The following is a 25,171-nucleotide window of genomic DNA, read 5'->3' as shown; positions in this document are numbered from 1 at the left end:
ATCCTGAGGGGTCAATAGCAAGTGCTCATGCTATGCTCCAGGGTCTTGACCTCTGTAGAGTTTAAGATTCCAGACTCGCATGAGATTGATAATAAAAGGCAAACCTCTTTTCCATTGTTTCCAGGACTGCTGAGCATTTGGACTGTTGTTAGTTGCTACCTATGTAGGCTTCTCCCCAGGTAAAGATACTTTTGTATTTATACCAAGATCTTCTCAAATAATTTTTTCCACTGCTGCTCATTCTTGAAATGAAGGACTATGTTAACTCCTGCTGTCTCTGCAAGCAGGGAGCGAGAAATCTGGAGGCCATGTGATTTCTCTTGTCCCTGCGTGCACAACTGGGCTGCAGGCGTGGGCCGGCGGAGCGAGGATGCAGACGCTCTCGCCATCTGGGAAACAGAGCAAGCCATCACTCTCTTTGAGTGGTCGGGTGCGGAGTAATTACTGTCTGCACTCTGCCCATTAGAGAGAAGAGAGATTTACTTATGTAGAGGCTGTGCCTATGGCGGAGGACATGTGTTTCTGACATCTAGGGCCCCGTGTGCGACGCTGGCTGTATTGGGCACAATTCTAGGGGAAATAGCAGTATTATTGGGCAACAGTTGGGCTCTGTCATGGGTTCATATGTCATCGGTTGGCTATCTGGGAACCTAACAATTGTTTATGTGTATTTATTTTCAATAATGGAAACCGTGTCCTGGATTCCAGACTACCAATCCATAAGAGGACTTGAAGAATGCACTGATTTTCTATGAATGCATTTGTAGGGTAGCCCCTCTTCATTTGAAGTTTTGGTTTCCGTGGTCTGTTACCTGTGCTTAACCTCAGTCTGAAAATATTTATACTAATAAAAGGGTAATATGCTAATTAGACCGGGAGATCTTCCAAGAGGCCTTTCGGACGTCCTTCCGGACAAAGCCTTGGTGGTGGGGCCAAGGCATAGGCGGTTAGGGTGATCAGGCCAGTGGGGGGGGCGGGCAGTTGGGGGTGATAAGGCTGGCAGGGAGGCAGCTGGGGGTGATCAGGTTGGCAGGGGGGGCAGTTGGGGGCAAGCAGGCTGGCGGGGGGGGGGGCAGTTGGGGGCAAGCAGGCCGGCAGGGTGGGGGCAGTTGGGGGCAAGCAGGCCGGCAGGGTGGGGCAGTTGGGGGCGAGCAGGCCGGCAGGTGAGGGCAGTTGGGGGCGAGCAGGCCAGCAGAGGGGGGCAGTTGGCGGCAAGCAGGCTGGCGGTGTGGGGGGCAGTGGGGGCGATCAGGCTGGCAGCCAGGTGAGCGATCGGGCCTAAACCAGCAGTCAGACATCCCCTGAGGGGTCCCAGATTGGAGCGGGTGCTGGCCAGGCTGAGGGACACCACCCCATGCACGAATTTCGTGCACCGGGCCACTAGTTATATTAGAAAATTCCAGAAAAAAACCCCAATTCGTACCTTTAAAATTTTATGCCATTCTGAGTAGCATGATGAAATATTGAGCCATCCCGCTCTGTCCACCCGAGACTGAATCATGCTTTTGTCCAGTGTCTCCATGCTGTAGACATTTCAGTCATTGGAGAGAGACCACTTTCACATAACTTTTATTACAGTGTATTGTTATAATCACTCTATTTTATTATTGTCGCTAACCTCTTACTCTGCCTAAATGGTTATGTATGTATATATAGGAAAATGCATAATATGTACAGGATTTGGTACTATTCATGGTTTCAGCATCCCTGGGGGTCTTGGAACATAACCCCCCCCCCATGGATAAAGTGGGGGGGGGGGAGGGAGACTGGAGCTACTGCCAATCCTTAGTTCAGCTGTGCTCCTTCAGCACCAGTGTGTGCAGAGGACACAGATGATCGCAGAACTGCCTCTTCCCCCCTCCCTGCGACCACTGCAGTTTGAAAAACAAGCCAGTCCCTTAATCCTGAAACAGTAATGCAGGGAAAATTACGTTCTTAGAACCCAGTTTCCGGAACAGTGTTTCGTGTTTCCAAAGACCGTCCTGCTGCATCAGGTGGGCCCCTGCCTAGGACACATCTTTGGCTCTCTCTCTCTCTCTCTCTCTCTCTCTCTCTCTCACTCTCTCACACACACACACACACACACACACACACACACACACATTTTCAGGGGTGTGCACCTACAGCTGCTGCTCCTGCCTCTCGCTCTATAATTACTTAAGTCTAAGAAACCCGTCTCCTGGGGAAGATTTATCCCTAATATTTAATTATCCAATCAAACCCTAATTGGAAACCCTAGAGGGAGAATGTGCATGTGTGTGTGTGTGTGTGTGTGTGTGGGCGCACGTGCGTGTGTGTGAAGGGTGTTGACTTTTGAGACTGGAAAAACCACATGGGTTCCAGCCTACCCCTCCCATCATTTCCTCCTTGTCTTCTAATGCGTGATGGAATTGGGGGTATCCCATGCAGCATTGCCCACCGGACCTATTATTAACAGTTTAAAGCTGGACATACTCTAGTTTTCTACAGGACACACAGCAGCCTTCTGCGTGGCCACTTTAAAGCAGTCAGTATGACGGTGCTCACCACTGAGTACAAGGGCCTGAGTCCACTCTGTTCCCTGCGGCTGCAGCTGTGCTCACTGGCGCCCGCTGCCCTTCTCCGCGGCCTTGCTGGTGCCCGGGTGCAACTGCCAGGGGTCGTTCAAGGTCTCGCTGTGTGGCCTGCACCTGGAAGCTGCCTGCTCAGCGCCTGTCCAGTGCCACGGCCCAGACGGCTTTGTTTCAGGCGCTCAGCCCAGGCCTCGTTTCCTGGACGTTACCTGTGCCGCCCTCCTCCGTGGAAACACTAACCTGTGGACAAAGCAGTGTTCCACTCAGGTTAAAAGAAGGAATGGTTTTAGGCCTAAAGTCTCTTGCCCAGTCTGTGCTATTTCAACACCAACATCCCAGCTGGAAAAGTGAGTGGCTAGCAGGATTTAGGCTGCAAACCACCAATGTGAGAAAAACATTTGGCTCGTACCCTGAACCGAAGCGCCAGCCACCTTGCCCCCGGGACAGAAGCCCCCGTTACCCCACATGTGGTTTGCTCCCATAAACTTGACTCCTTGTTTATTTCTCATGGCTCGTTGCCTAGGCAACATATTTACAGTTTGGAGCGGGCTCAATAAATAATATCCCCTTTTCAAGACTGCTATTCCGAGTGGCTGATGGTTAAATAAAGTACAGGTGGTCTCCTGCAGTGGTAGGTGAATGGCTGCTGCCCGAAGCCCTGTGTGCATCTTGGGGTTCATCAGCCACCGCAGCCTTTTCTGAGTGAGTGCTTGGACCTCTCCAGCATCCAGGAACCGAAGGGGACATGCCTGGCTCCCCAGGGACTGGCCTCCCGGACCCTGCTCCAGGGCTGCGGCCAGGACACGGTCAGGATTGCTCGTTCACTCTTTTGAATATCATTCCTGCCTTCTTCCTCTCTCTGGTTATGAACCATTTGAGAAATAAGAAAAAGAGTAAGGTGGGCAGATGGTCATAGATGAAATTATAGATGAATTATAATGACAGGACTTCATCTATAATGACAGGTGAATTTTAGACGAGAGCTAGTTTGAGGGACAGAGACTGACTCACTTGGTCACTGTAGTGTAGAACAGGGCATCGCCAGGCCACCACCCCTCCCCCCTTCCACTGTGGGGTCAGGGCCTTCTCCTGGGGGGCAGCGGAGAGCTTGTGCCCTCTGTGGGGAGGGCTGGGACTAGGGTAGGAGAGTGAGGCACACGTCTCAAGTTGGGAATTTAAGGGGTGGCCCCAAAACCTCAGTGATCGAGATAAATAATATTTAGTGAATTATTTTTAAAAATCGGCATTACGGCCAAAAATCCAGGATGAACAAAAACTAAAACTTTAATGTAAAGGCAGGGTCAGTATTATCAACTTTTCTCCTTGTTTCAGGCTTTAGTGTGGCTCAGTGCCTGAGACAAGTATGTACCATATGATTTCACTGAGATGTGGGATCTAATGAGCAAAATAAAATAACAAACAAAATAGCCCGAGAGAACCACTAATTGACATTCTGTCTCTACAGCAGTGGTTCTCAACCTTTCTAATGCCGCGACCCTTTAATACAGTTCCTCATGTTGTGGTGACCCCCAACCATAAAATTATTCTCGTTGCTACTTCATAACTGTAATTTTGCTACTGCTAATGAATCGTAATGTAAATATCTGTGTTTTCCGATGGTTGCGACCCACAGGTTGAGAACCGCTAGCAGGGTCGCCTAAGACCATCGGAAAACAGAGATATTTACATTACGATTCATAACAGTTGCAAAATTACAGTTACGAAGTAGCAACGAAAATAATTTTATGGTTGGGGGTCACCACAACATGAGGAACTGTATTAAAGGGTCACGGCATTAGAAAGGTTGAGAACCACTGCTCTACAGACTTGTCTATTCTGGGCACTTCATGTAAATGGTACCACATAATATGTAGTCTTTTGTGATTGGCTTCTTTCATTAAGTATAATGTTTTAAGTTGTAGCATTATATCCATGTTGTATGAATCCATATTCTATTCCTTTCTGTTGCTGAAGAATATATCAGTTGTAAGGTATATAGCGTGTTGTTACCTGTTTACCAAGTAAGGGACATTTGGGTTGCTTTTACTTTTTGGCTATTATGAATAACTAGAGGCCCAGTGCACAAAATTCATGCATGGGGGAGGGTGTCCCTCAGCCCGGCCTGCACCCTCTCCAATCCAGGACCCCTTGGGGTATGTCCGACTTCCGGTTTAGGCCCAATGCCTGTGGGATTGGGCCTAAACCGGCAGTGGGACATCCCTCTCACAATCTGGGACCGCTGGCTCCTAACCACTCACCAGTCTGCCTGCCTGATCGCCCCTAACCACTCTGCCTGCCTGCTTGATGCCCCTAACTGCTCCCCTGCCAGCCTGATTGCCCCTAACCACCTCTGCCTGCCTGCCTGATCACTCCTAACCTCTCTGCCTGCTGGCCTGATTGCCCTAACTGCTTTCCCCTGCTGGCCTGATCCCCCTAACTGCTCTCCCCTGCTGGCCTGATTGCCCCTAACTGCCTCTGCCTCGGCCCCGCCACCGTGGCTTTATCTGGAAGGACGCCTGGAAGGTCACCCAGAAGATGTCCAGTTTAATTAGCATATAACCCTTTTATTAGTATAGGTACTTCTATTCAAAATCATGCTCATTCTTGTATAAGTTTTTGTGTGGACATTTGTTTTCATTTCTCTTTACTAGATACTTGAGAGTAGAGTTGATGTGTCATGCAGTAACTATTTAACATTTTTAGGAACTTCCAGTAGAGTACCTATTTAACTATTAAGAATCAACAATTTCTGCCTGGCTGGTGTGGCTCAGTGGGTGAGCGTTGTCCCATGCACCAAATGGTCACTGGTTCAATTCCTGGTCAGGGCACATGCTTGGGTTGTGAGCTTGATCTCCAGTAGGGAGCTTGCAGGAGACAGCTGATCAATGATTCTTCTCATTATTGATGTTTCTAATTCTCTCTCTCTCTCTCTCTCTCTCTCTCCCTTCCTCTCTCTGAAATCAATTTTTAAAAATTAAAAAAAAATAAACTTTTTTTTCAACTTTGAAATGGGATGAGTTTGAGGTAGAGAATGAAAACCGGGAAAAGAGAGTACCAGCTTCCTTTCGAGCATGTCACACGGCCGCGAGTTGGACATGCTTGCAAATCGTCACTCACCTTCAGCTCCTTGGCGGTGCCTGCCAGGCTGCCTGGCAACCACCCTCCAGGGAAACGCAGGGACCCTTCTGAAAGGCGAAAAGGGCATCATTACTAATTATGTTGGGACCACAGGCATGAATTGGGACTGTCCTAGACAAATTAGGACCAAAGCTCACTCTTTCAACCAACAAGAAGGAAACGGTTATCGGATTCCTGTTTCTTCTCTCTTATGACGAGTAAGACTCACTGAGAGTCGAGAGGAGGCATCTACGATGTGAAGTCGGTCGCCGGGGCAGCAGTGGCAGTGTCTGCCTTCCGTGGGCCCCATGCCCTCAAATGAAAAAGCGTTTTGAAAAGGAGGTGATACTTTAGCTAAGGATCCCTGAATCACCCACCTCTGTAGTCCTAAGTTCTAAACGTAAAAAACAAAGGGACTGAAATGAATCAAGTGGTGACTTGCTCATTTTTCTAACATTTCCGTGAGTTAAATATTTTATTTCTTCCAGGGAACAGCTTCAAAACATCTCAGACTAAGAAACTCTCAACTGTGCTGAGAAGAACGTCGAAGATGGACAATTTCTCCTCCCTCTCATTGGAAAGGATTTAAGAGAGAACTAAAGTGGCAGAGGTTTTGAGTTCGTCTTCAGGATGAATGAGTTTAGTTCAGGAGACGAGCCCGAAGACAACAATGGAAACCCTTACGCCTACCACCCCAAACCACCACCTCCGCAGAGCTGTTCGGCGGGCTGCTGGCATTCCGCCCACCCAGACGACATGGTGGTGGAGTATGAAGCCCACGCCGCTGCGGACGTTGGTGAAAGCATGGCCTTAAGCCCTCTGTGTGTCGAAGACGTTGATCACCAAAAGCCTCCACGTGATTTCTCTGGTCCCGCACACGCCGTAGTCACCGGGGAGCCCAGGTACCCGCGGAGCAGCTGTCACTCCCGACAGTCCCCTCGGGGCCAGAGGGATGAGCCATCGCCGCCTTGTGCGCGGAACCCCAAAGAGGGCGATTGGAGCTGTGCAGACTGCCCGGGTGCCTGGGAGCTAAACCAGACCTTTGACAGGAGAGTGGATAACGCTCACTGCACCTTTGCGAAACACCACGCCGTGGGAAAGAGCCAGTCTTTGCACGCCTCTGGGAGCCTGCAACCAACTGGCATGAGAAGTGGAAATACATCTCTATCCTGTTCCGTTCGCCCGGCTTCCCATTCTGAGAAGACACACGTGACAGAGACGAGCTGTGATAGAGGCGTCTTTCAATGCCCTGCGGCCACAGCCTCGGAGGCCCAGGGGGCAGCGTTCACAGCGTTTCCTGAGGTGCTGATGCAGACGGATGCCTTTGTTCCAGATGTTGGAAATGCCTGTCCGTATTCTTCAGGGAAGGTCACCAGCGAGTACACAGATGGGCCACAGCAAAGGCTAGCTGGAGAAAAGGAGATCCACGCTCTGGCACCAGTTTCCGATGGCATGGACGTTCCCAGCGGGTCTGCAGTAAAGGAGTTCTTTTGTTTATCTAGCGATGAACCGCACAGTGAGACACATTCGGCGAGCTCACATGGGCCAAAGGAAATGGGCCAAAATCTAGGAGAAACAGTGTCGGATTGTCTTATCGATGACGAGTGCCCTGGCCTGGTGCCAGCTTTTGACAACAGCACAGCCCCAGTGCTGCGTCCTGAACCCAGTGTCACCGGGGCCGAACACACACAGATGGCCCCCCATGAAGAGGACCTGGAAATCCGAAATCATACCATAGAGCTGGTCCCAAGTAGCCCCCCTGGACATTCGCTTGAACTGACTTGGGATGAAAATGACATGGTCATCAGTGCAAATGACGCCATTTGCATGTCCACGCCAGTCCCCAAACCCCTGAATGCAACCTTTTTTGTCTCCCCCGTCGAGGCGACGGAGAAATGTAGTAACCTGGAGAAGAGTCACCTAGAGCTTTCTAAACCGAACCTAGGAAAGCCAACAACCAAAGCCAATACCCCGATAGGCAGCAAAGTCAGAAAGAACAAAATCATCAGTTACCCAAGACCTAACTTCAAGAACGTCAAAGCAAAAGTGATGTCGAGACCTGCAGCGCAGGCCCACGACCCCGCTTTGTCCAAGGTCACACCCAGACCTCAGCTGACCAGTGCCTGCTCATCCCCCTCGTCGGGCTCTTCCTCGAGACAGTTGACCGCGCTGAGCAAAACCCGGAGATCCGACCTGAACGCAGACACGAAAGCAGAAACCCCAATTAGCAAGACGCAGAAGCAGCAATTGAATAAACTCATCACGAGCCAGGCCGAGCATGTTGCAACGCATTCTAAAAACGCTTCCCACAAGGTTTCAAGAACAACACCTGCCCTGAAATCGAATCGGGAAGATGTTGACAAGGCAAGTTCTTCCCATTCGGCGTGCGAGCCTGGGTCCGTGGCTTCGTTCCTCCAGAAGTGCAGGGGCCTGTTCTCGGTGACAATGGAAAGCCCCGAGTGCTTGGAAATGACGTATGTGCCCAACATCCATAGGACTGGCCCTGAAGAGAAGGGAGAACAGGAAAATGGGACCCTTCTGGAAAAACAAGACCTCAAGAAGGACGTTTTGAATGAGACCTTTGACTATGGGTCTCTGTTTTTGGTGAGTCAGATTTCTGCCTGCCTCAGGGAATGGTGGGGGAGACTCAGGGCTGCGTTAGCAGTTGGTCACCCACTAATTGCCAGTCACGTTGCAGAGCGAGGCGCTCATTTGCTTTCAGTTGTTACTACGCTGGCCGGTCATCCTTTCCCTCGTCGGTACATTTTCGAGTGTTAATTGGAAACCTGCATGTTGGGGAACAGAAATTCCTGAAGCTTCGTATTTTATATTGAGTATTAATGTTCCTTTGGGCATAATAGTAAACTTAGAAGACCAGGCTAATTGACTATTTTAGGGTAGTTAGTTATTTGAAGTGACACATCTGATGGTTTTCTATCTATAGGGGGAAAAAGTGTTTTTTTTTTGTGTTTTTTTTTAATGAACTTTAAAATGGATTGGACCACAGTTTCGGAATGGCTGGGGATGCTGGCACAGTGTCAACACAGAAATAATACCTGGTCTCTTGGTGAGGAAGCAGCTCCGGGGAGTGGTGCCTCTCCGGTGAGCAGGAGGACTCTGGATTCTGCCTCTGATCGCTCTTGTGACTTGGGGCCAGTCGTCTTTTGAGACGCCCCCTCGCCCCCCCCCCCCCCTTGCCCCCCCCCTGCCCAAGGTGATGAGTGAGGGCTCTTGCAGCCCGAACATAATTGATTTCTGGTACATTAAATAAAACCCATTTTATTCTTATAGTAAAAAACGGTATTTTTTCTATAGCAACTCTCAGATATTTGTGGGGAGGGGAGAGGACTTTACAGTTCCATTTTAAACAACAGCAACAAAAAAGGATTCATGTGCAGTTCAAGGACTCTGGAGTTAAACCTGGTTTCAAATTGTAGCTCCTTCATTCACTGGCAGAGTGACCTCAGGCGGTTACTTAGTCTTTAGGAGGCTGCGTTTTCCTTGCTGGAAAGGGAGGCTACAAGTGACAGCTTATGTTGTCGGAATTTGCTCTCCGAGGAAGGCCCAGGCTCTCATCTCCGTATGTAGAACGGGAACATTTATGGGGCACCTGCTGCATGCTATATGGGACGGTGACTGTTGGGATATAGAAAAGAAAGACACAGCCCCTGGCCAATCGTAGTGTTTAGAACAGTGGGTAATTTTTACTTATTTATTTATTACTCATTTTTAATCCTCACCTGGGGATATTTTTCCATTGATTTTTAGAGTGAGTGGAAGAGAGAGAAATATCTATGTGAGAGAAGCACATCGATTGGTTGCCTCCTGCACGCACCCCGACCAGGGCCCAGGTCAGGGAGGAGCCTGCAACTGAGGTATGTGCCCTTGACCAGAATCGAACCTGGGACCCTTGGGTCCACAGGCTGACGCTCTATCCACTGAGCCAAAGCAGCTAAGGCTGCCGTGGGTAATTTTAGAAGATAAACCAAAAGGGTATTAAGTACTAAGGGTGTTAAGTATATGTGGGCTGCTGTGCCGCAGGGGTCAGAACGGGGTGGTGGTGATGGGGAGAGTAGTCATGGAAGGCTTCTTGGGGAGATACTGTGTTAGTCGCCAGCTGGAGCTTAAAGGGCAAGTATGTGTTGGCAGGGCGTGCTGGGTGTCGGGAATAGCATGCACCAAGATGAAGAAACAGGGTCTCCTCATTCAGGGGACTCCAGGCAGTGAGTGTGATGGGAGCCAGGAGTGCAGGGCCATAAGCAGTAAGCTGGAGAAGATGGCAGGGGCCGACCCGTCCGAAAGGGCTCGGCCTGCCTTGTTGCGGAGGCGGACTTTACCTGGAAGACAGAGGGAAGCCGCTCTGAGCCTCATTTGGACTCTAGAGAGATTGCCGTAGCGGTGGAGTGCCAGATGAATGGGGGGCTGGTGAGACCAGAAAGATCCCGAGGATGTGTTTTCAGTAATCCTGCCAAGAAACGATGTAGGCCTGCCCCGAGGTGGGGGAGAAGGAAGAGGATGCCATCGAGAGGGCTTTAAGAAGGAAGGAAGAAGCACCTAGAAGAGGCGTTTATTGTTTAAGTTGGGTGTCTGCGACTGTTGATGTTTTGAGATGAATAGGTGAAGTGAGTTTACTTTTAGAAGCTGCTTTCTGTTCTTCATTTGTAAAATAGGATGTGATGAAAATATCCACCTTTATAGGGTTATGAGGACTAAATGAGCTGATGCATGCATTTCGAACTTAAAATGGTAGTTTTCATCCTGTAAGGACTAGATGTTGATCAGTAAACCACAACAACATGATCATTGTCCACATTGTTACGTAGAGGTGCCTGAAGGATGTCAGGTGGGCAGGTGCAGATAGAAGCTAGGTCTCTGGGAAACTCCAGAGAGACTGCTCGCTTGGACATGCGGACTTTGGACATGACCATGTATAGGAGGTTGAAACAGTGGACACAACCATCTAGGGAGAGTATATGGTGAGAGAAGAGAACAGGACCCACTTAAGACCCTCATAGTGGCTAGCCTTAAAAGGTACGGAAGAACAGAATCCAGAGAAGGAACAAGCAGACAGGTGGAAAGAAAACCAGGAAGAACCGCGTCGAGAAATCTAGGAAAGGTAGACTCATCGTCACCAGATGCCACAGAGAAGGCCTACAAGTCATTGGTCACCTTGGGAACAGTTTCACTGATGGGGCCAGAAGCAGATAACGATGATTTTCAGAGTAAACTGTGAAGAGCTTTAATTTCTTCATGGTAAAAATGAAAATTAAATACTCATCTGGCATCTCTGCTTAAAGAAATTGTTCTTTTTAAAAAGATGGATGACAAGCATTTATTTCTCACCATTCTGGAGGCCGGGACCTAGATGAAGGCACCAGCAGATTCGGTGTCTGGTGAGAGCCAGCTTCCTCATAGACAGCTGTCCTCCCCTGGATCCTCACATGGCCCGAGGTGGCAGGACAGCGCTTTGGGGTCTCTCTTGGGCATGAATCCCGTTCATAAGAGTTCCACCTTCAAGACTTCATCAACTTTCAAAGGCCCCACGTCCAAATACTATCACATTGAAGATTTATGAATTCAATTTATGATTTTTTTTGGGGGGGGCATAAACATTCAGTCTATAGCAATATGTATATGTGTATAGCTAGACATATGTGTGTATGAATATATAAAGATACAGGTATCTATGTATGTATAGGAAGATAGATATATAATATTGATTTTAAGGAACTGGCTTATGCCACATGATTGTGGGGGCTGAAACATATAGAGAAGGTTGGGAGGATGGAAATTGAGAGAAGAGTTGATGTTGTAGTCTTGAGTGTGAAATCTGCAGCCTGAAAACTCAATTTTATTAACCAATATCCTCCCAATAAATTTTAAAAAAATTTAAAAAGACAGCGCCATAGAAACGAATTGTTTCGTTCACGTAGCTAACACCACAGGGAGTAGTAGTGTGGGGACGGTGTGATCCGAACTCACATTTTAACTCTTTTCTTCACAGGGTTCTGCTTCAAAAACTGCAGCCCCCGCAGGTAGGAATGCACCCAAGCCCGACGCCTCCAGTTTGCGGATAACACCGGGTCCGAAAGCCAAAGCGGGCCCTTCTGCTTCCTGCTTGAGGTGTACCAGCAACAGCAGAACGCTCAGTTCCGACCGGACCTTATCTTTGCAGAGGATCAGGCGTGCAGCCAGTTCTGGTGAGCATAAAGTACTGCAGCCGTGCCTTCTAGCCGTGTATGAGTTATTCCCATGTAAAATTAGGCGTGTCGGAGAGCGGAAAGGCAGGTTTTGGTTTTAGAACAAATGCGTTCTGTCATGAAGCCTTGACCTTTGTGGACTAGCATCGTAGCAGGGAAGGTAGGAGAAGTCGGGGACACAGCCCTCATCTTTGAGCCATGTTCAGGCTCAGTGGGGAGAGATCTTTTTGCACAAACTCACTTACAAACCATTCAGAAGCAAGCTTATAGAGATATAGTCAGCTACCTGTTCTAGATGAATTATTAACAATTTTTTAAAAAATGGTTAAGTGCTTAATAACACTTAAGTGTTATATGCTAAACTTACAATGTACCCTCACCGCATGTGAAAAGATTAGCCTTTAAAAGAATTTTTACTGTAAGATGTTTTAGAAATTTTCAGGGACATAAGAGTGACTAAAAAGTTAAACTTTTCTAATAGGAACTTTTATTTATGTTGGTTCGTATTTTGGAAGTAGTAGTTTTAAAATCATATTCGGTCTATGAAATTTGAGAGCCTCAAGAGTAGCTAGCTGTTAAATGTCTGACTACTTTGGCAGATGCACAGAGTTCTCCGAATGGAAGGCTACGCTTACAAATCAGACCAGGAGTTGTCTCTGTCATAGGGACGGAGACAGAAAGCCATGGAAAATGCCCTGCAGGGAACACCCCTATTTTAACAAGTAGAACCTTGAGCAAATGAAAGGCACGTCAGAGAGATTTAGAGGTTTCCTTATAAAAAGAGTGACTATAATTGAATGGTCTAAAAAAAAAAAAAAAAAGTGCCTCTAGCATTGTGGGTTCACACATGTGAGAACACTTTACAGAAACTAACAAACCAGCCAAAACCCAGAGTATCTCTGGACATCTCCATACCTTGGCATCTGTTTTCCAGTCCTGTTGTGAAGCCGCCTGGGTGAGAGGCCTGTAACGTGCAGAAGGGTTTTAAGGATGCCTTACTTAGAGGCAGGCCTGGCATCAGGGTGCTGAGATTCTGAGGCACAGACTCAGGAAGAGGTATGGGAGGAGGAAGAAAAATTAGCAGCACCTTCATCCTTTGGGAGAAAAACAGAAGAGAAGTGACAGAAATTCGGAGAGGAACCGATCCTTATTTTGTTTTTTGTTTGTTTGTTTTTGTTTCTTTTAAATATACTAGTATTTTTATTGATTTCAGAGGAAGGGAGAGAGAGATAGAAACATCAATGATGAGAGAGAATCATTGGTCAGCTGCCTCCTGCACACCCCCCACTGGGGATCAAACTTGCCTCCCAGGCATGTGCTCTGACCAGAGTCTAACGGAGACCTCCTGGTTCGTAGGTCACTGTGCAACCACTGAGCCACACCGGCTGGGCGTGATCCTTATTTTGGATATTGCCACGGACGGGGAGTTGAGGCATAAGTGAGATCAAAGCCTTGGTTCTTACTGTTGCTGCCAGACAAGGCTCATGGAGTTTGCCGGATGATGGGGAGACCCCTTCCTGCTTAGATGTCCGGAGCGTCTGTGGCTTGGTATATTGGAGGAGCCACGCCACGGCAGCCTGGCCTGTGGTTAGGAGCCCTGGGTTCCAGTATCACTCTTGCACCAAGAACTGCCTGGGCAAGTCCATTACCCTCCCTGGCCTTCAGCCTTCGCATTTCTGACGTGTGAGGGTTTAAGAACGTGAGGCCCTGTCAACTTTTGTAGTCATCTTTCTAGGGGCAATGTGGAGCTCACCTAATTTTCCGAGTAGTGGCTACTGCTGGACCACACGATGCTCAAATCCCAGAAAACCTTAAGTGCACATGCTTTTAAGAAATGTGGCCAACATCCGGGATATACAGGGGTGGGCAAAAGTAGGTTTACAGTTGTGAGTATGCAAAACAGAGTTTATTCTCGCATTATTATTTATTACTATAGGCCCGTTGCACTAATATTCGTGCAAGAATAGGCCTTCCTTCCCCTGGCTTCGCTCCCAGACGCACGGGAGCCTGCAAGTCCTCGCGCCGACCAGAGCACCGCTCCTGTAGCTCCCTCCGCCCCCCGCCCTCCCTCTCATAGCAGGCGTCCCACCCCACCTGGCTGTTCTGTGCCTGCATATGCAAATTAGCCAGCCAGCTTTGTTGGGTTAATTTGCATACTCACTCCTGATTGGCTGATGGGTGTTGTGTTGGTAGGTCAATTTGCATATTTCTCTTTTATTAGTGTAGATTATTACCTACTTTTGCCCACCCCTGTGTTTTACAAGAGGGGGATTCTTTTATGTAGGTGATTGGTCCCATCAAAAAGTGAGTCATTTTTAAGTCCCTTTACTATATACTGTTATAAGGGCAATGTTGTAAGGAGAGAAAAATAGGTCTATTTAGTCTTAATAAAAAGACAGGGAAATTTATTAAGCTTTTATTAACCTGTATAAACAAGCTTGATAACTAAGTTATACTTTCAGAGTTTTCAATCTGAGTTAAACATGAAATTATATTTCACTTGGTCGTTTCCCATATATAAATGGGGGGGAAAATTTAATGTAAGCAGATGCTGTATGGGTTTGCACTGAAAGACTTGATTATGCTGTGTTATGTTTTTAAAAAGTTAACAGCAGCTCACTTGTTTGGATGCTCACCGTCCATGGAGCGGTGTTTGTTGTAGGGACAGGAAACTTAATCACCACAGAGTGAAAAGTAGAACAGAACCCAGGAGCAGAAACAAAGTGCCCTCAGATCATCGAGAGCATGTTGCCATTCGCTGTACAATGATGTGCTTGTGTATTAGAAAACCGAAACCGAATGGACATCCTCTGTACTCATACAAAGTTACTGTGCTGAAAGGTAAGCGGCAGGAATGTTCCAGCTGACCTGGGGTTTCAATGACTCCTTTCAGAGGACGAAGCCGAAAACCAGGCCTGGAGTTCAAACAGCCACTTTCTTGAAGCTGTCAAGTGAGGATGAGAAAGAATTGGGATGAAGCACCATGGAGCTCTCCCATTGGGCAAAACCAGGGCATTTATATGAATCCAGAGTATAAGGGATGACAACAAAGCAAACCCAAAGTACCCGTTGCTTCTTTTGGGGTATGCGTGTGCTTTAACCACTCAAACAGGATGAGAGAGTGGGGGAAACTATTTCTAATAATAATTTATAATGCTAATGATAGCAGCCCACGCTTCTTCAATGCTTACCAAGTTTCAGGCTCTGTCTTAATCATTTCCCCTACAAATTCATTTAATCCTCACTGCAGTTTTGTGAGGCTTACCCCCATTTTGCAGATGAGGAAACGGTCACAGAGAAGTTAAACAATTTGTCCAGGTTATGCCGCTAGAAAGTGGCAGAGGTGGGATTCCGCTCAGACGGTGGGCTCTGCATCCATGCTCTTAACCCTCATGGTGTAGCCTAAGAAACACTGTTATGCCCAGCTGGCGTGGCTCGGTGGTTGAGCATCAACCTATGAACCAGGAGGTCACGGCTCGATTCCTGGTCAGGACACATGCCCTGGTTGCAGGCTCTATCCCCAGTGTGGGGAGTGCAAGAGGCAGCCGATCAATGATTCTCTGTCTCAGTAATGTTTCTGTCTCTCTTTCCCTCTCCCTTTCTCTCAAATCAATAAAAATATATTTAAAAAACAACAACAACAAAAAAACAAAAAAGAAACACCATTAGGATGGCCACGAGTTTTGGTCAATTAGAATTCTTCTGCCCAGCTGAATAGTTTAGATGCTGTGGCATTTCTCTTTTCAGGCCTTTGGCTTAAAATCTAAATCCATTTATCATGATGTAAATGATTTTACACGGTTACTGCACATTAATGCCACTTAATGTGCAATAACCAGATCGATTCAGGCGTTTTCAGAGACACGTCTGCCCGCACTTTCAGGGGTGATACCAGGTTGTGGATGACAGACAGATGTGTGTGTTCCAGGGCCCAGCCTGAGTCAGGCAGGACGAGGGAAATGGTACGGAATGCACTCCCTCCCCTGGGGGCCCTTTCCCTGCCCCTGGAGGGCGAGGGCCCATGCATGGGGATGCTGCAACCACAGAGCGCCACAGGGCTGGGTGGGGTGTGGAAGAGGCCCCTGGGTGCTCTAGGACTCTGGGGAAAAGAAGAATGAATGTTCGGGACCCGCCTTATTATGCCAGAGCCTAAAGAAAGGCCTCAGGAAAGAGCTGGTCTTTAGTTTTGTTCTAGAGGAAGAGAAATAACATTTCAAAAGAGTATACCTTTGTTTTAATTCAGTCCCTCGTGGGTTAATAGGATAAATTCCTTTCAAACCAGGAGTACTTCCCACCTGTAATGACTTGCCCGTCCTGTAGGTTTCTCTTCTTTCACGCTGAGTGGTTTCCCTCTTAGTTGCTTTTCTGTGTGTAAACCGATTTCTGTGTACTTAGTGTTAAAGGGAATTGAAATCATTTCTATTTATTTTATGTCATTTTAGCCTTTTCCGGGCAAGAGTTTGAGAGACAGGGAGAACAAGCAAAATTACGAGAAGTGTATTCACACGCTTACATAAATTCATTATTAAAAACCAGGAGTGATCATCTCATACTTATTCTAAACGCTAAATTTAATGTGTTGCTCCTAGATGTTTCTATATTTGTATGCAATTAAAACACTTCCTAAAGAATACATCTCAAGGTTTCTTTCCATAAGAAATAACCGTGGTAATGTGTTTTGAGTGCCAATGAGGTGCCAAGCCCGGTTCTAAGCTTTCCAAATGCACCATTTTATTTAATTCTTGCAGCTCATGAGGTACGGATACTATGATTATCCCCTCTCTGCAAATGAAGGAGTGAGGTTTTGAAAGCTTACGTAACTTGCCCCAAGGCACCCAGTTGTAATTGGTGGGGGAGGAAACAGACCAGGCCGTCCGTGCCGAGGTCTCTGCTCTTCACCTCTGTTGTGCACGTGCAGCGGGAGGGCCCTTCCACACCCTCATTCCTCCAACAAGCCGCGGCCGAGCCTGCTGCGCCGGGAGCTGCTGGAGGTGCTGGGAAGGAGGCAAATTCTGGCCCTTGCAGAGCTTGAATTCTAGGAGGGTGAGTCAGAACACAAACCAGCACGGTGTTTAGTAGGTACGGTGGTGGTAAGTGATGAGGACAAAGACAAAGCAGTGACGGGTGGGCGTTAGATGTTTAAATAGGGTCTCAAGGAAGGCCTCGCCGAGCAGGTGACATTTGAGCCAACCCCCAAAGGAGGAGAAGGAGGGATACACTTGGGCGTCAGATGGAAGGACTTTGCCGGAGGAGGGAACAGCGAGTGCAAAGTCGAGGTGAGGCAGTACGGGTGGTGCTTGCGGGTGCTGAGCTGACCAGCATGTGAGGTGGGGAGCGGGGAGGAGGCCTACCAAGCAGCACCTTGTAGGCACGTGGCAGACAGGCGTGTTCTCTTCCTTACCGACGTCATCACTGGAATTCTTTTAAAAAATATATATATATTTTATTGATTTTTTACAGAGAGGAAGGGAGAGGGATAGAGAGTTAGAAACATCCATCAGCTGCCTCCTGCACACCCCCCACTGGGGATGTGGCCACAACCAAGGTACATGCCCTTGACCGGAATCGAACCCGGGACCCCTGAGTCCGCAGGCCTATGCTCTATCCACTGCGCCAAACCGGTTAGGGCATCACTGGAATTCTTGATCGTTTTGCAGGCGTTCTTACAATTCTCACTTGGCAAGTACTTCTGGGGAAGATTGCTTTATGGAATGACTCAAACTGTGCTTACTACGTCATCATGTAGTCTTATTTTTCTGCATCCATGCTCTTAACTTTCACGCTGTAGTCTTATTTTTCCATGCAAGAAAGGTTTTGGGTATCTGTTATGTGCTGGACAGTCAACTGGATTCTGAGGATACAAACACGGTGGATGCCCTTTTAATGAGCTCACTAGTTGGAGGGTGAGGTGAAAGAGGTATTGAAGCCAGTCATTTGAATTCAGACTTCGTTCTTCAAACCCCAGCTGAATGCCTGGCCTCTGTGGTACTTTGCATTTATCATTCTCTACTGTAATTATTTTCTTACATATCTGTCCTCTACAGAACTGTGAGATCCATGAGGGTGGAGTCCAGGTCTGAGTTATTTTTATATTTTCCAGTGCTCAGCGAAACAGGTGTTTACAGATGTTGTCGGACTTGATGGGAGTGGAGACTTGTATGAAGCTCTGTTCACAGTAGAGGGAACCCCAGTAACCTAGCCTCAGGGAAGACTGGAGAAGAGCCGTGACGTTCGAACTGGCCTTGAAATGTTCCTGTAGGAGTTGGCCAGGCATGAAAGGTTGCTGGCATTCCCGGGGACGCACATGTAGAGTCATGAAAGGGTATGGGGTGTCTGGGGAGCCATCTTGCCTTGAGCAAACCGTGTGTTGCGATAAGTGATAGGTGAGCCCCAAGGGAGATTAAGGCAGGGCAGTTCTAATAGTCTGGACACAAGCTTGTAAGAATCATACCAGTATTTGGGAATCAAAAGCCGATGAAAATATTAGAAGATGTTTTGGAGAAAGAGGGCCCTTCAGTGGTGAATAATCCTAAGTTTCCTCAGTTTTCTCGTTCTGGTGACCATGAAGCGAAATAGGTTTTTCCTAATAGAGTAGCAAGAAGAGGTGACCAGGAGAAGGATGGTTTAGTTTGAGTCATGTTAAGTTGCAGAGACTGAAGACAGAGAACCACCTCAAAGGCTGTGTTCATGTTAGAGGTTTAAGACAGTAAGACCATGTAGAGGGTCAGGAAGCCTCTGGGGAAAGAGCTGATGAAGACAGGAGCTGGGATGACTGACAACCAGGCCATGGGAGCATCGGAATGTGTCCAGTGCGCCGGTAAACGAAGAAGGGAAGGCAGTAGTGTGTAGACGTAGATCCACTTGGAGATGAAGCAGTGGTTTGAAGAGTCAAGATTCAGAGTAGCAGCTGTGGATCATGGGCTGGGCAGGTTCTTCTTTCTCGTGTTTTGCAACGCGCTTTTATGAGATTAGGTGATTTCTTTCAAGTGAATTTGTGCAAATTTTATGCATTTGCTTACTTTTGTAATCTTCTAAAAGGAAATAAACGTAAGATGATGACCCACTGGGAATCTCAATGACCTCATTGTTCAAAGCTCGTGACCTGGGCTTCTAATGAGCCAGGAGGCTCCCCACGTGCCTTCCTCGTTCTGTTAGGAATTCTCAGGGCGAGTGCCGGGTGAGCTCATTCCCTACCAGGCAAAAACACGTGCTGAGGAGCAAACCTCTGAAGACCCGTATTCATCTTCTTTGTAGGGGGCTCCAGAAAGGATGCAGCCCCTCTAAATCGTGGGTGTGTTGCACCCGTGGTTGCGGGGCCCATGTTCCCAGGCCTGTGACTAAGGAAGTTATTTTTGCTTAATCTCCATCCGAAGCAGCAGACTCTTGTGAACACACTTGCAGAGGCAGGTCCTGACAGTGTCACCGTGAATACTATGCTGCCTGCCACCGAAGGCATCATGAGAGCCTAGCTTTATGGGATGTCTTGTTTCTCTGTCAAATCCCGGCCCTCTTCAGACTTGCTGTGCTTTCGTTGTGACTCACTTGAACTGTTGTGACTTTGTCTTTTGAGTTTACTCTTGAGTTTAGGCCAATGGGTGATGGCAATGCAGGATGCAGTTTCTTGTACCCGACTTCCATAATATTGCCTTGGCATGTGGAATATTGAAGTCACATTTTGCAATGTGCAAATGTAGGGTGTTACTGAAATGTTATGTTCTTGAAGATCATTCATTCACTCAACAGTTTGATAGTGTATTCTGTGCAAGTCATACTACAGACCCTGAGGAATCATGAGATGGGTAAGATGTTCCTCATTACATATTTCCCTATAATACTAAAAAAAAAAAAAAAAAAAAAGCTATAGGATTTCAAAAGAGAGTAGATTCCTAATACCAAAGTTTGCTTAAATTCTTTCTTGTTATAATATAAGCAATTCTATAACATAATAAAGCCATACCCTTACAGATGTAAGCACTAGTCTTGGTTTAGTGTTGATCCTTTCTGCTGTTTAATTTTTGCCACTGAGACCCCAGAAATAAAAATAAGAAGGATACATATGGATTTGGGTGTGTTTTTTTTAGGACTTGGCTGGTGCACTGGGGAGTAGAAATGAAGGGGCAGTTAGGGTTCGGAGGATAGAAAATAAAGTTTGAGGAAGTCAGTACAGATGCGTGGAAATAGGGAGGAGGGCAGGTGGGCAATTAGGACGCAATGCATTGGTGTTCTGGCGGTCAACATAAATAAGGAAGAGGTCCAGGTGGCGCTCAGGCTGGTCCATGGCAAGAAGGGAACATGGGGCATTGTCCCAAGCAAGGTGAATCTTATTCTACCCCTCTTGTATCTTGGATTTAGCTAGTTAATTTGGATGGCTCATCAGGTTTCCACTGCCCTCTTTCCAGTAGGCGATTTAAAAACTACAGTGCTTTAAGTGACTAGTAGGAAGAAGAAAAATCACCCTCGATCTCATCTTATCATAATCTATGACTATTCAGTGCTTTTCTTTTTGCATATTCTCATGCACACATATGATGGGGATAAACAGTTCCTAGTATTTTTGAGACCTCATATCTAATATCGGTAGGCACCTGATTAGTTGATTGAATTTTCTTTTTCATTGACAAGGTATGGTACCTATTTTCCTCAATTCTTAAATTCGTATATATTCTTAGTAACATGATTTTAAATGGCTGTATAATATTTCATCTTGTGAACGTGCTATGATTTATTTCTTCAGACTTCTTTACACACTGGGTTGTTTCCAGTATTTTTTAGTGTATTCAACAGCTCTACTCAGAAGAACTTTGTAATAAGTAGATAAGCAGGTCAGGTAAATACCTTCCTTTTGGTGGAATCAGAGGGGGTAGCATTTTAAAGCTCTTGATAGGAGTCACCAAATCGCCCTCTGGAAGCAGCATGCAAGTCTGTGCTCCTGCTCTGAGCGTGTGAGGATTTCCCAACACCTACATAAGAATTTTGACATTTCTAACACTCTTGCCAAAGAGTCCCTCTTTAGGAAAAGTATAAACTGGTATCTTATTTTAATTGAAATATGCTAGGTACTCAAATATTTATTGAATAAATGCAGATCCTATGGTCAGAGCGCTGAGGTACAGAAGTGAATATGAGATCAAAACATGCCCTTCTTGAAGGTACATTCTGGTAGGAGAGACAGACCATATATACACAATGAAGTATATAGGATGTTTGATAGTGTGAAGTTCTAAAGAGAGATGAAAAATACTAACACCAATGAAGGAAATATGCAGTGTTGGGGTGTGCAGAAGAAGAGAGGAGGGAAGGGGGAGAAATGTTGGTTAGTGTGGCCAGGGAAAGGTGGCTTTTGAGTAAAGGCTCGAAGGAGCCAGCCATGCGAATGTCGGGGTGAAAAGATAGCAGTCTCAGTGGAAAGAACCGGAGGTGGAGTTTGACTCATGTGCACTGGGAACAGCAGGGAATGAAGGAAGAGTGGAGTAGGGGATGAGGGTGGACAAGCAGTGGAGAGCCAGAACAGGTAGAGTCTTGAAAATCATAAGGACGTGGGCTTTTAACCAAATGGACTTAAATTTTCACCGGATCACTCTGATAGCTGTGTCGAGAGGACATTGAATTGGGGTGAGGACAGGATCAGTGAGGAGGTGTTGCTATAATCATGGTAGGAAATTGTGGCTTCTTTGACCAGGGTTGTGGTCAGGGCAGGGGGGCGGGAAGGGGTGGTCAGATATGTGTGTGGAAAGTAAAGCCAACAGAGATTTGCTAAGATGAAATTCGAGGGTGAGAGCCGAGGAGAGGAGTCGGAGATGTCTGTACACATTTTGGTGTGAGCAGTGGAAGGATGCTGTTGCCATTTACTGAGAAGGGGATGGATGATGGAGAGACAGATGTTGGAAGGTAGATAATTGGGAACTCAGAAATTAAGTTAAGATGAGTAATAGGTTATAGAAGAGAAGGTGTAGAGTAGAAAGTAGGATATACAAGTCTAGAGTACACAGAAGAAATCCAGGCTTAGGGATATAAATTTGGGACTCATTAACATTTAAATGTTATTTAAAGCCACTGGGTTGGATGAAATTACCAAGAGAGTAAATGTAGAAAGAGAACGTGTCAAGAGCACCCCTGGGGACCTCCCTGGAGTACTACGAAGTCCCCCTGGAGTACTCCCAAGCTTTAAAGGGCTGGGGAAATGAGGAAGAATTAATTACAAAGGAGTCCAAGAAGGAGCAGCGAGCAAGGTAGGCGGGAAGTCCGTCATGAGTGGTGTTCTGGAAGCCAAGTAAGGGAAGTGTGCTCCAAGGAGAAAGAAGACCGGGAATGTGGTCATTAAGAACACAATTTGTCTTTTCAAGAATTTTATTGTTCCATTACGGTTGACTTTCATAGTTTCAGGTGTACCGCATAGTGGTTAGATAATTACAGGTTTTATTTTACAAAGTGATCCCTTGATATTTTCGGTACCTACCTGGGACCATACTTAGTTATTACAATGTTGTTGACTACATTCCCTACACTGTCCCCTTGACTGTTCTGTAACTACAATCTGTACTTCTTAATCCCTTCACCTTTTTCACCCAGCAACCAACCCCCCTCCCCTCTGGCAACCATCAGTCTGTTCTCTGTATCCATGAGTCAGTTTTGTTTCTGTTTCGTTTCTCCATTTATTTTGCTCTTTAGATGCCACATATAAACCAATTCATATGGTATTTGTCTTTATGCGTCTGACTTATTTCACTGAGTATAATGCCCTCTTAGTTCATCCAGGCTCTCGCAAATGGGAAGATTTCATGAAGAACCCAATTTGGGTTAAACCAGAAGGTTGTGTGTGTCGAGAGGCAGGCAGTTCCAGACTTGGTGATTCAATAATGTCATCTTTCCGTCCTTCCGCTCCTCCTGCCTCAGCATGTTGCTTTCGTCGGTGACTTTTCAGTTAAAGTATGGTCGCTAAGAGTTCCACGTGTTAAGTGCTCCTACTACCATGTCCAGAGGCTGAGGGCAAAGGACAGCAGCCAGATGAGAGCTCCCTCCTGACATGCCTGGCTCCATTTATCACGGAGGAAAGATCTTACTCAGCACCTCATCCCCTAGTGCTCGGATCTTGAAGTCTTATTGGCAGAGGTTGGATCACATGGTCACCCCTAACTTGAAGAAAGGTGGGAGACACAAGTATTTGGCTTTTTAGACCTTTCTATAGAATGTGAGCAATGGAAATGGGGATTAGGAATGACAGTTGAGGAGTCAGGAAAGACGTTAGATACAATCAGGTTAAATTAAAAATACAATGTATTGACTATTTTTAGGTACCCTTTAGCTTAGAGCTTTTGCTCACTTATATTTTGGGGCATATGATTCTTTTTTGTTGGTTTGATCTTATCTGTTGTCCTTTGTCCTGTATTTTTTACTCTATGCCCTTTTATTTCGCATATGGTATTCTGTTTTTTGTTAATTTCCCATTTTTATAGTGTCAAATGCGTCTTGTCCTTTAACAGTTCCTTTGTTTTTATGCTTAACAAGACCTTCTCTACGGAAAAGGAAGACTAATCTATATTTAATTATTATGCTTAATTTTTATGTTTTTTAACCCAACTCAAATGTTTTTTGATAGTGAGCACTGGTAGTTAATAGTCATACACCACTTACTTTGGACCAGGGGCTGTTTTAAGCATTTAAAAAATATGAACTCATTTAACTCTCACAAGAACCTATGAAATACCAGTATAGTCACCCCCATTCTTACATTTGAGAAAATAGAGGTCCAGAGAGGTAAAATAAACTGCCCACAGCCAGTGCAGCTAGAGCTAGGTTTATGCCTAGGCAGTTTGGCTCTAGATTTAAAAACAAAAACAATCTATATATATCTATATCTATATCTATACACACACACACACACACACACACATACACACACACACACACACATTTACATTTCAGAGAGGACGGGAGAGGGAGAGAGAGTTAGAAACACCAATGATGAGAGAGAATCATTGATCGGCTGCCTCCTGCATACCCCTCACTGGGGTTCAAGCCCGCAACCCAGGCATGTGCCCTGACTGGGAATCAAACTGTGACCTCCTGGTTCATAGGTTGATGCTCAACCACAGTGGCTCTAGATTTTCGACTTTTAATCCCTATATCATACTGCTTCTCCAATTTTAACCTTTTAAAATTCAAATATCTTAATACCACAAATTTCTTCACTGATTTGAAATACCTCCCCTTACCCTATTCTGAATTTTTATATTTCTGAGACTTATACACCAGTTTATTAATCTGTCAGTATAGTTTCATACCAGTAGTAGACTTTTACTAGTTTATATTCAATAATAATGAATAGCACAAGTTCTTTCACCTAGTTTTTAAACTATTTTTTTTTATTGTGGTAAGATATATATTACATAACATTTACCATTTTTACCATTTTTAAGTGTACAGTTCAGTGGTATTTAAGTACATTCACATTGTTGTACAGCCATCACCACCATCCCATCTCCAGAACTTCATCTTCCCCAACTGAAACTCTATCTATCAATCACTGACTCCCCATTCTCCCTTTCTTTCAGCCCCTGACAACCACAGTTCTATTTTCTGGCTCTATGAATTTGACTACTCTAGGTACATCATATATGAGGAATCATACAATATTTGTTCTTTTGTGTCTGGCTTAGTTCACTAACCATAATATCTTCAAGGTTCTTCCATATTGTAGCATGTGTCAGAATTTCCTTTTCTTTTAAGGCCAATCAAGTTTTCATTGTATGTATGTGCCACCTTTTGCTTCTCCATTCATCTGTCAGTGGACACTTGGGTTGCTTGCACATTTTGGCTATTGTGAATCATGCTGTGAGACATAGGTAAACAAATATCTCTTGAAGATCCTGCTTCCGGTTTTTTTGGATATATGCCCAGAAGTGGAATTGCTGGATCATATGGTAGTTCTACTTGAATTTTTTTGAGAAACCTCCCTACTATTTTCCACAGCAACCGTACCATTTTACTTTTCTACCAGCAAAGCACAGAGTTCCAATTTCTCCAAATCCTCACCGACGCTTGTTATTTCCTGTTTTGTTTTTATACTGGCCATCCTAATAGGCGTAAAGTGGCATCGTCTTGTGGTTTTGATTTATATTTCATTAAGAATGACTAATGACATTGAACATCTTTTCACGTGCTTGTTGGCCATTGTATACCTTCTTTGGAGAAAGGCCCATTCAAGTCCTTTGCCCATTCTTAAAATCAGATTGTTTTGTTGTTGTTGAGTTGTAGTCCTTGCCATTACTTTTAGGTTCCAGAAATTTTTGGCCATCCTTAACT

The 25,171-nt window shown here is 45.9% G+C and overlaps 1 protein-coding gene and 1 long non-coding RNA gene across 4 annotated transcripts in view; one reads left to right on the top strand and one right to left on the bottom strand.

Moving 5' to 3' along the window:
• The window catches only part of MTUS1 (microtubule associated scaffold protein 1), a 137,146-nt gene that overhangs the window by 34,168 nt on the left and 77,807 nt on the right, over nt 1–25,171 (top strand). Inside the window, exons 1-2 of one of the 3 annotated variants that reach the window (XM_054720098.1) lie at nt 6,300–8,273; nt 11,674–11,869. In XM_054720098.1, coding sequence (XP_054576073.1) covers nt 6,300–8,273; nt 11,674–11,869 — 2,170 coding nt within the window. Of the gene's footprint in view, nt 1–6,299; nt 8,274–11,673; nt 11,870–22,853; nt 23,014–25,171 lie in introns of those variants that run through there. The other 2 variants (XM_054720099.1, XM_054720101.1) reach the window with 2 other exon arrangements.
• On the bottom strand, nt 8,990–11,715 carry LOC129150007 (uncharacterized). The gene is made up of 3 exons (XR_008556788.1): nt 11,652–11,715; nt 11,013–11,222; nt 8,990–9,173 (listed from the first exon to the last, which is right to left on the bottom strand). It is a non-coding gene; the product is annotated as an uncharacterized LOC129150007 (long non-coding RNA).

The sequence above is a fragment of the Eptesicus fuscus genome, chromosome 8 (genome assembly GCF_027574615.1).
Source record: "Eptesicus fuscus isolate TK198812 chromosome 8, DD_ASM_mEF_20220401, whole genome shotgun sequence".
NCBI classification, from domain to species: domain Eukaryota; kingdom Metazoa; phylum Chordata; class Mammalia; order Chiroptera; family Vespertilionidae; genus Eptesicus; species Eptesicus fuscus.
The sequence above is the reverse complement of the archived record's forward strand: the minus strand, read 5'-3'. Positions and strand labels throughout refer to the sequence as shown.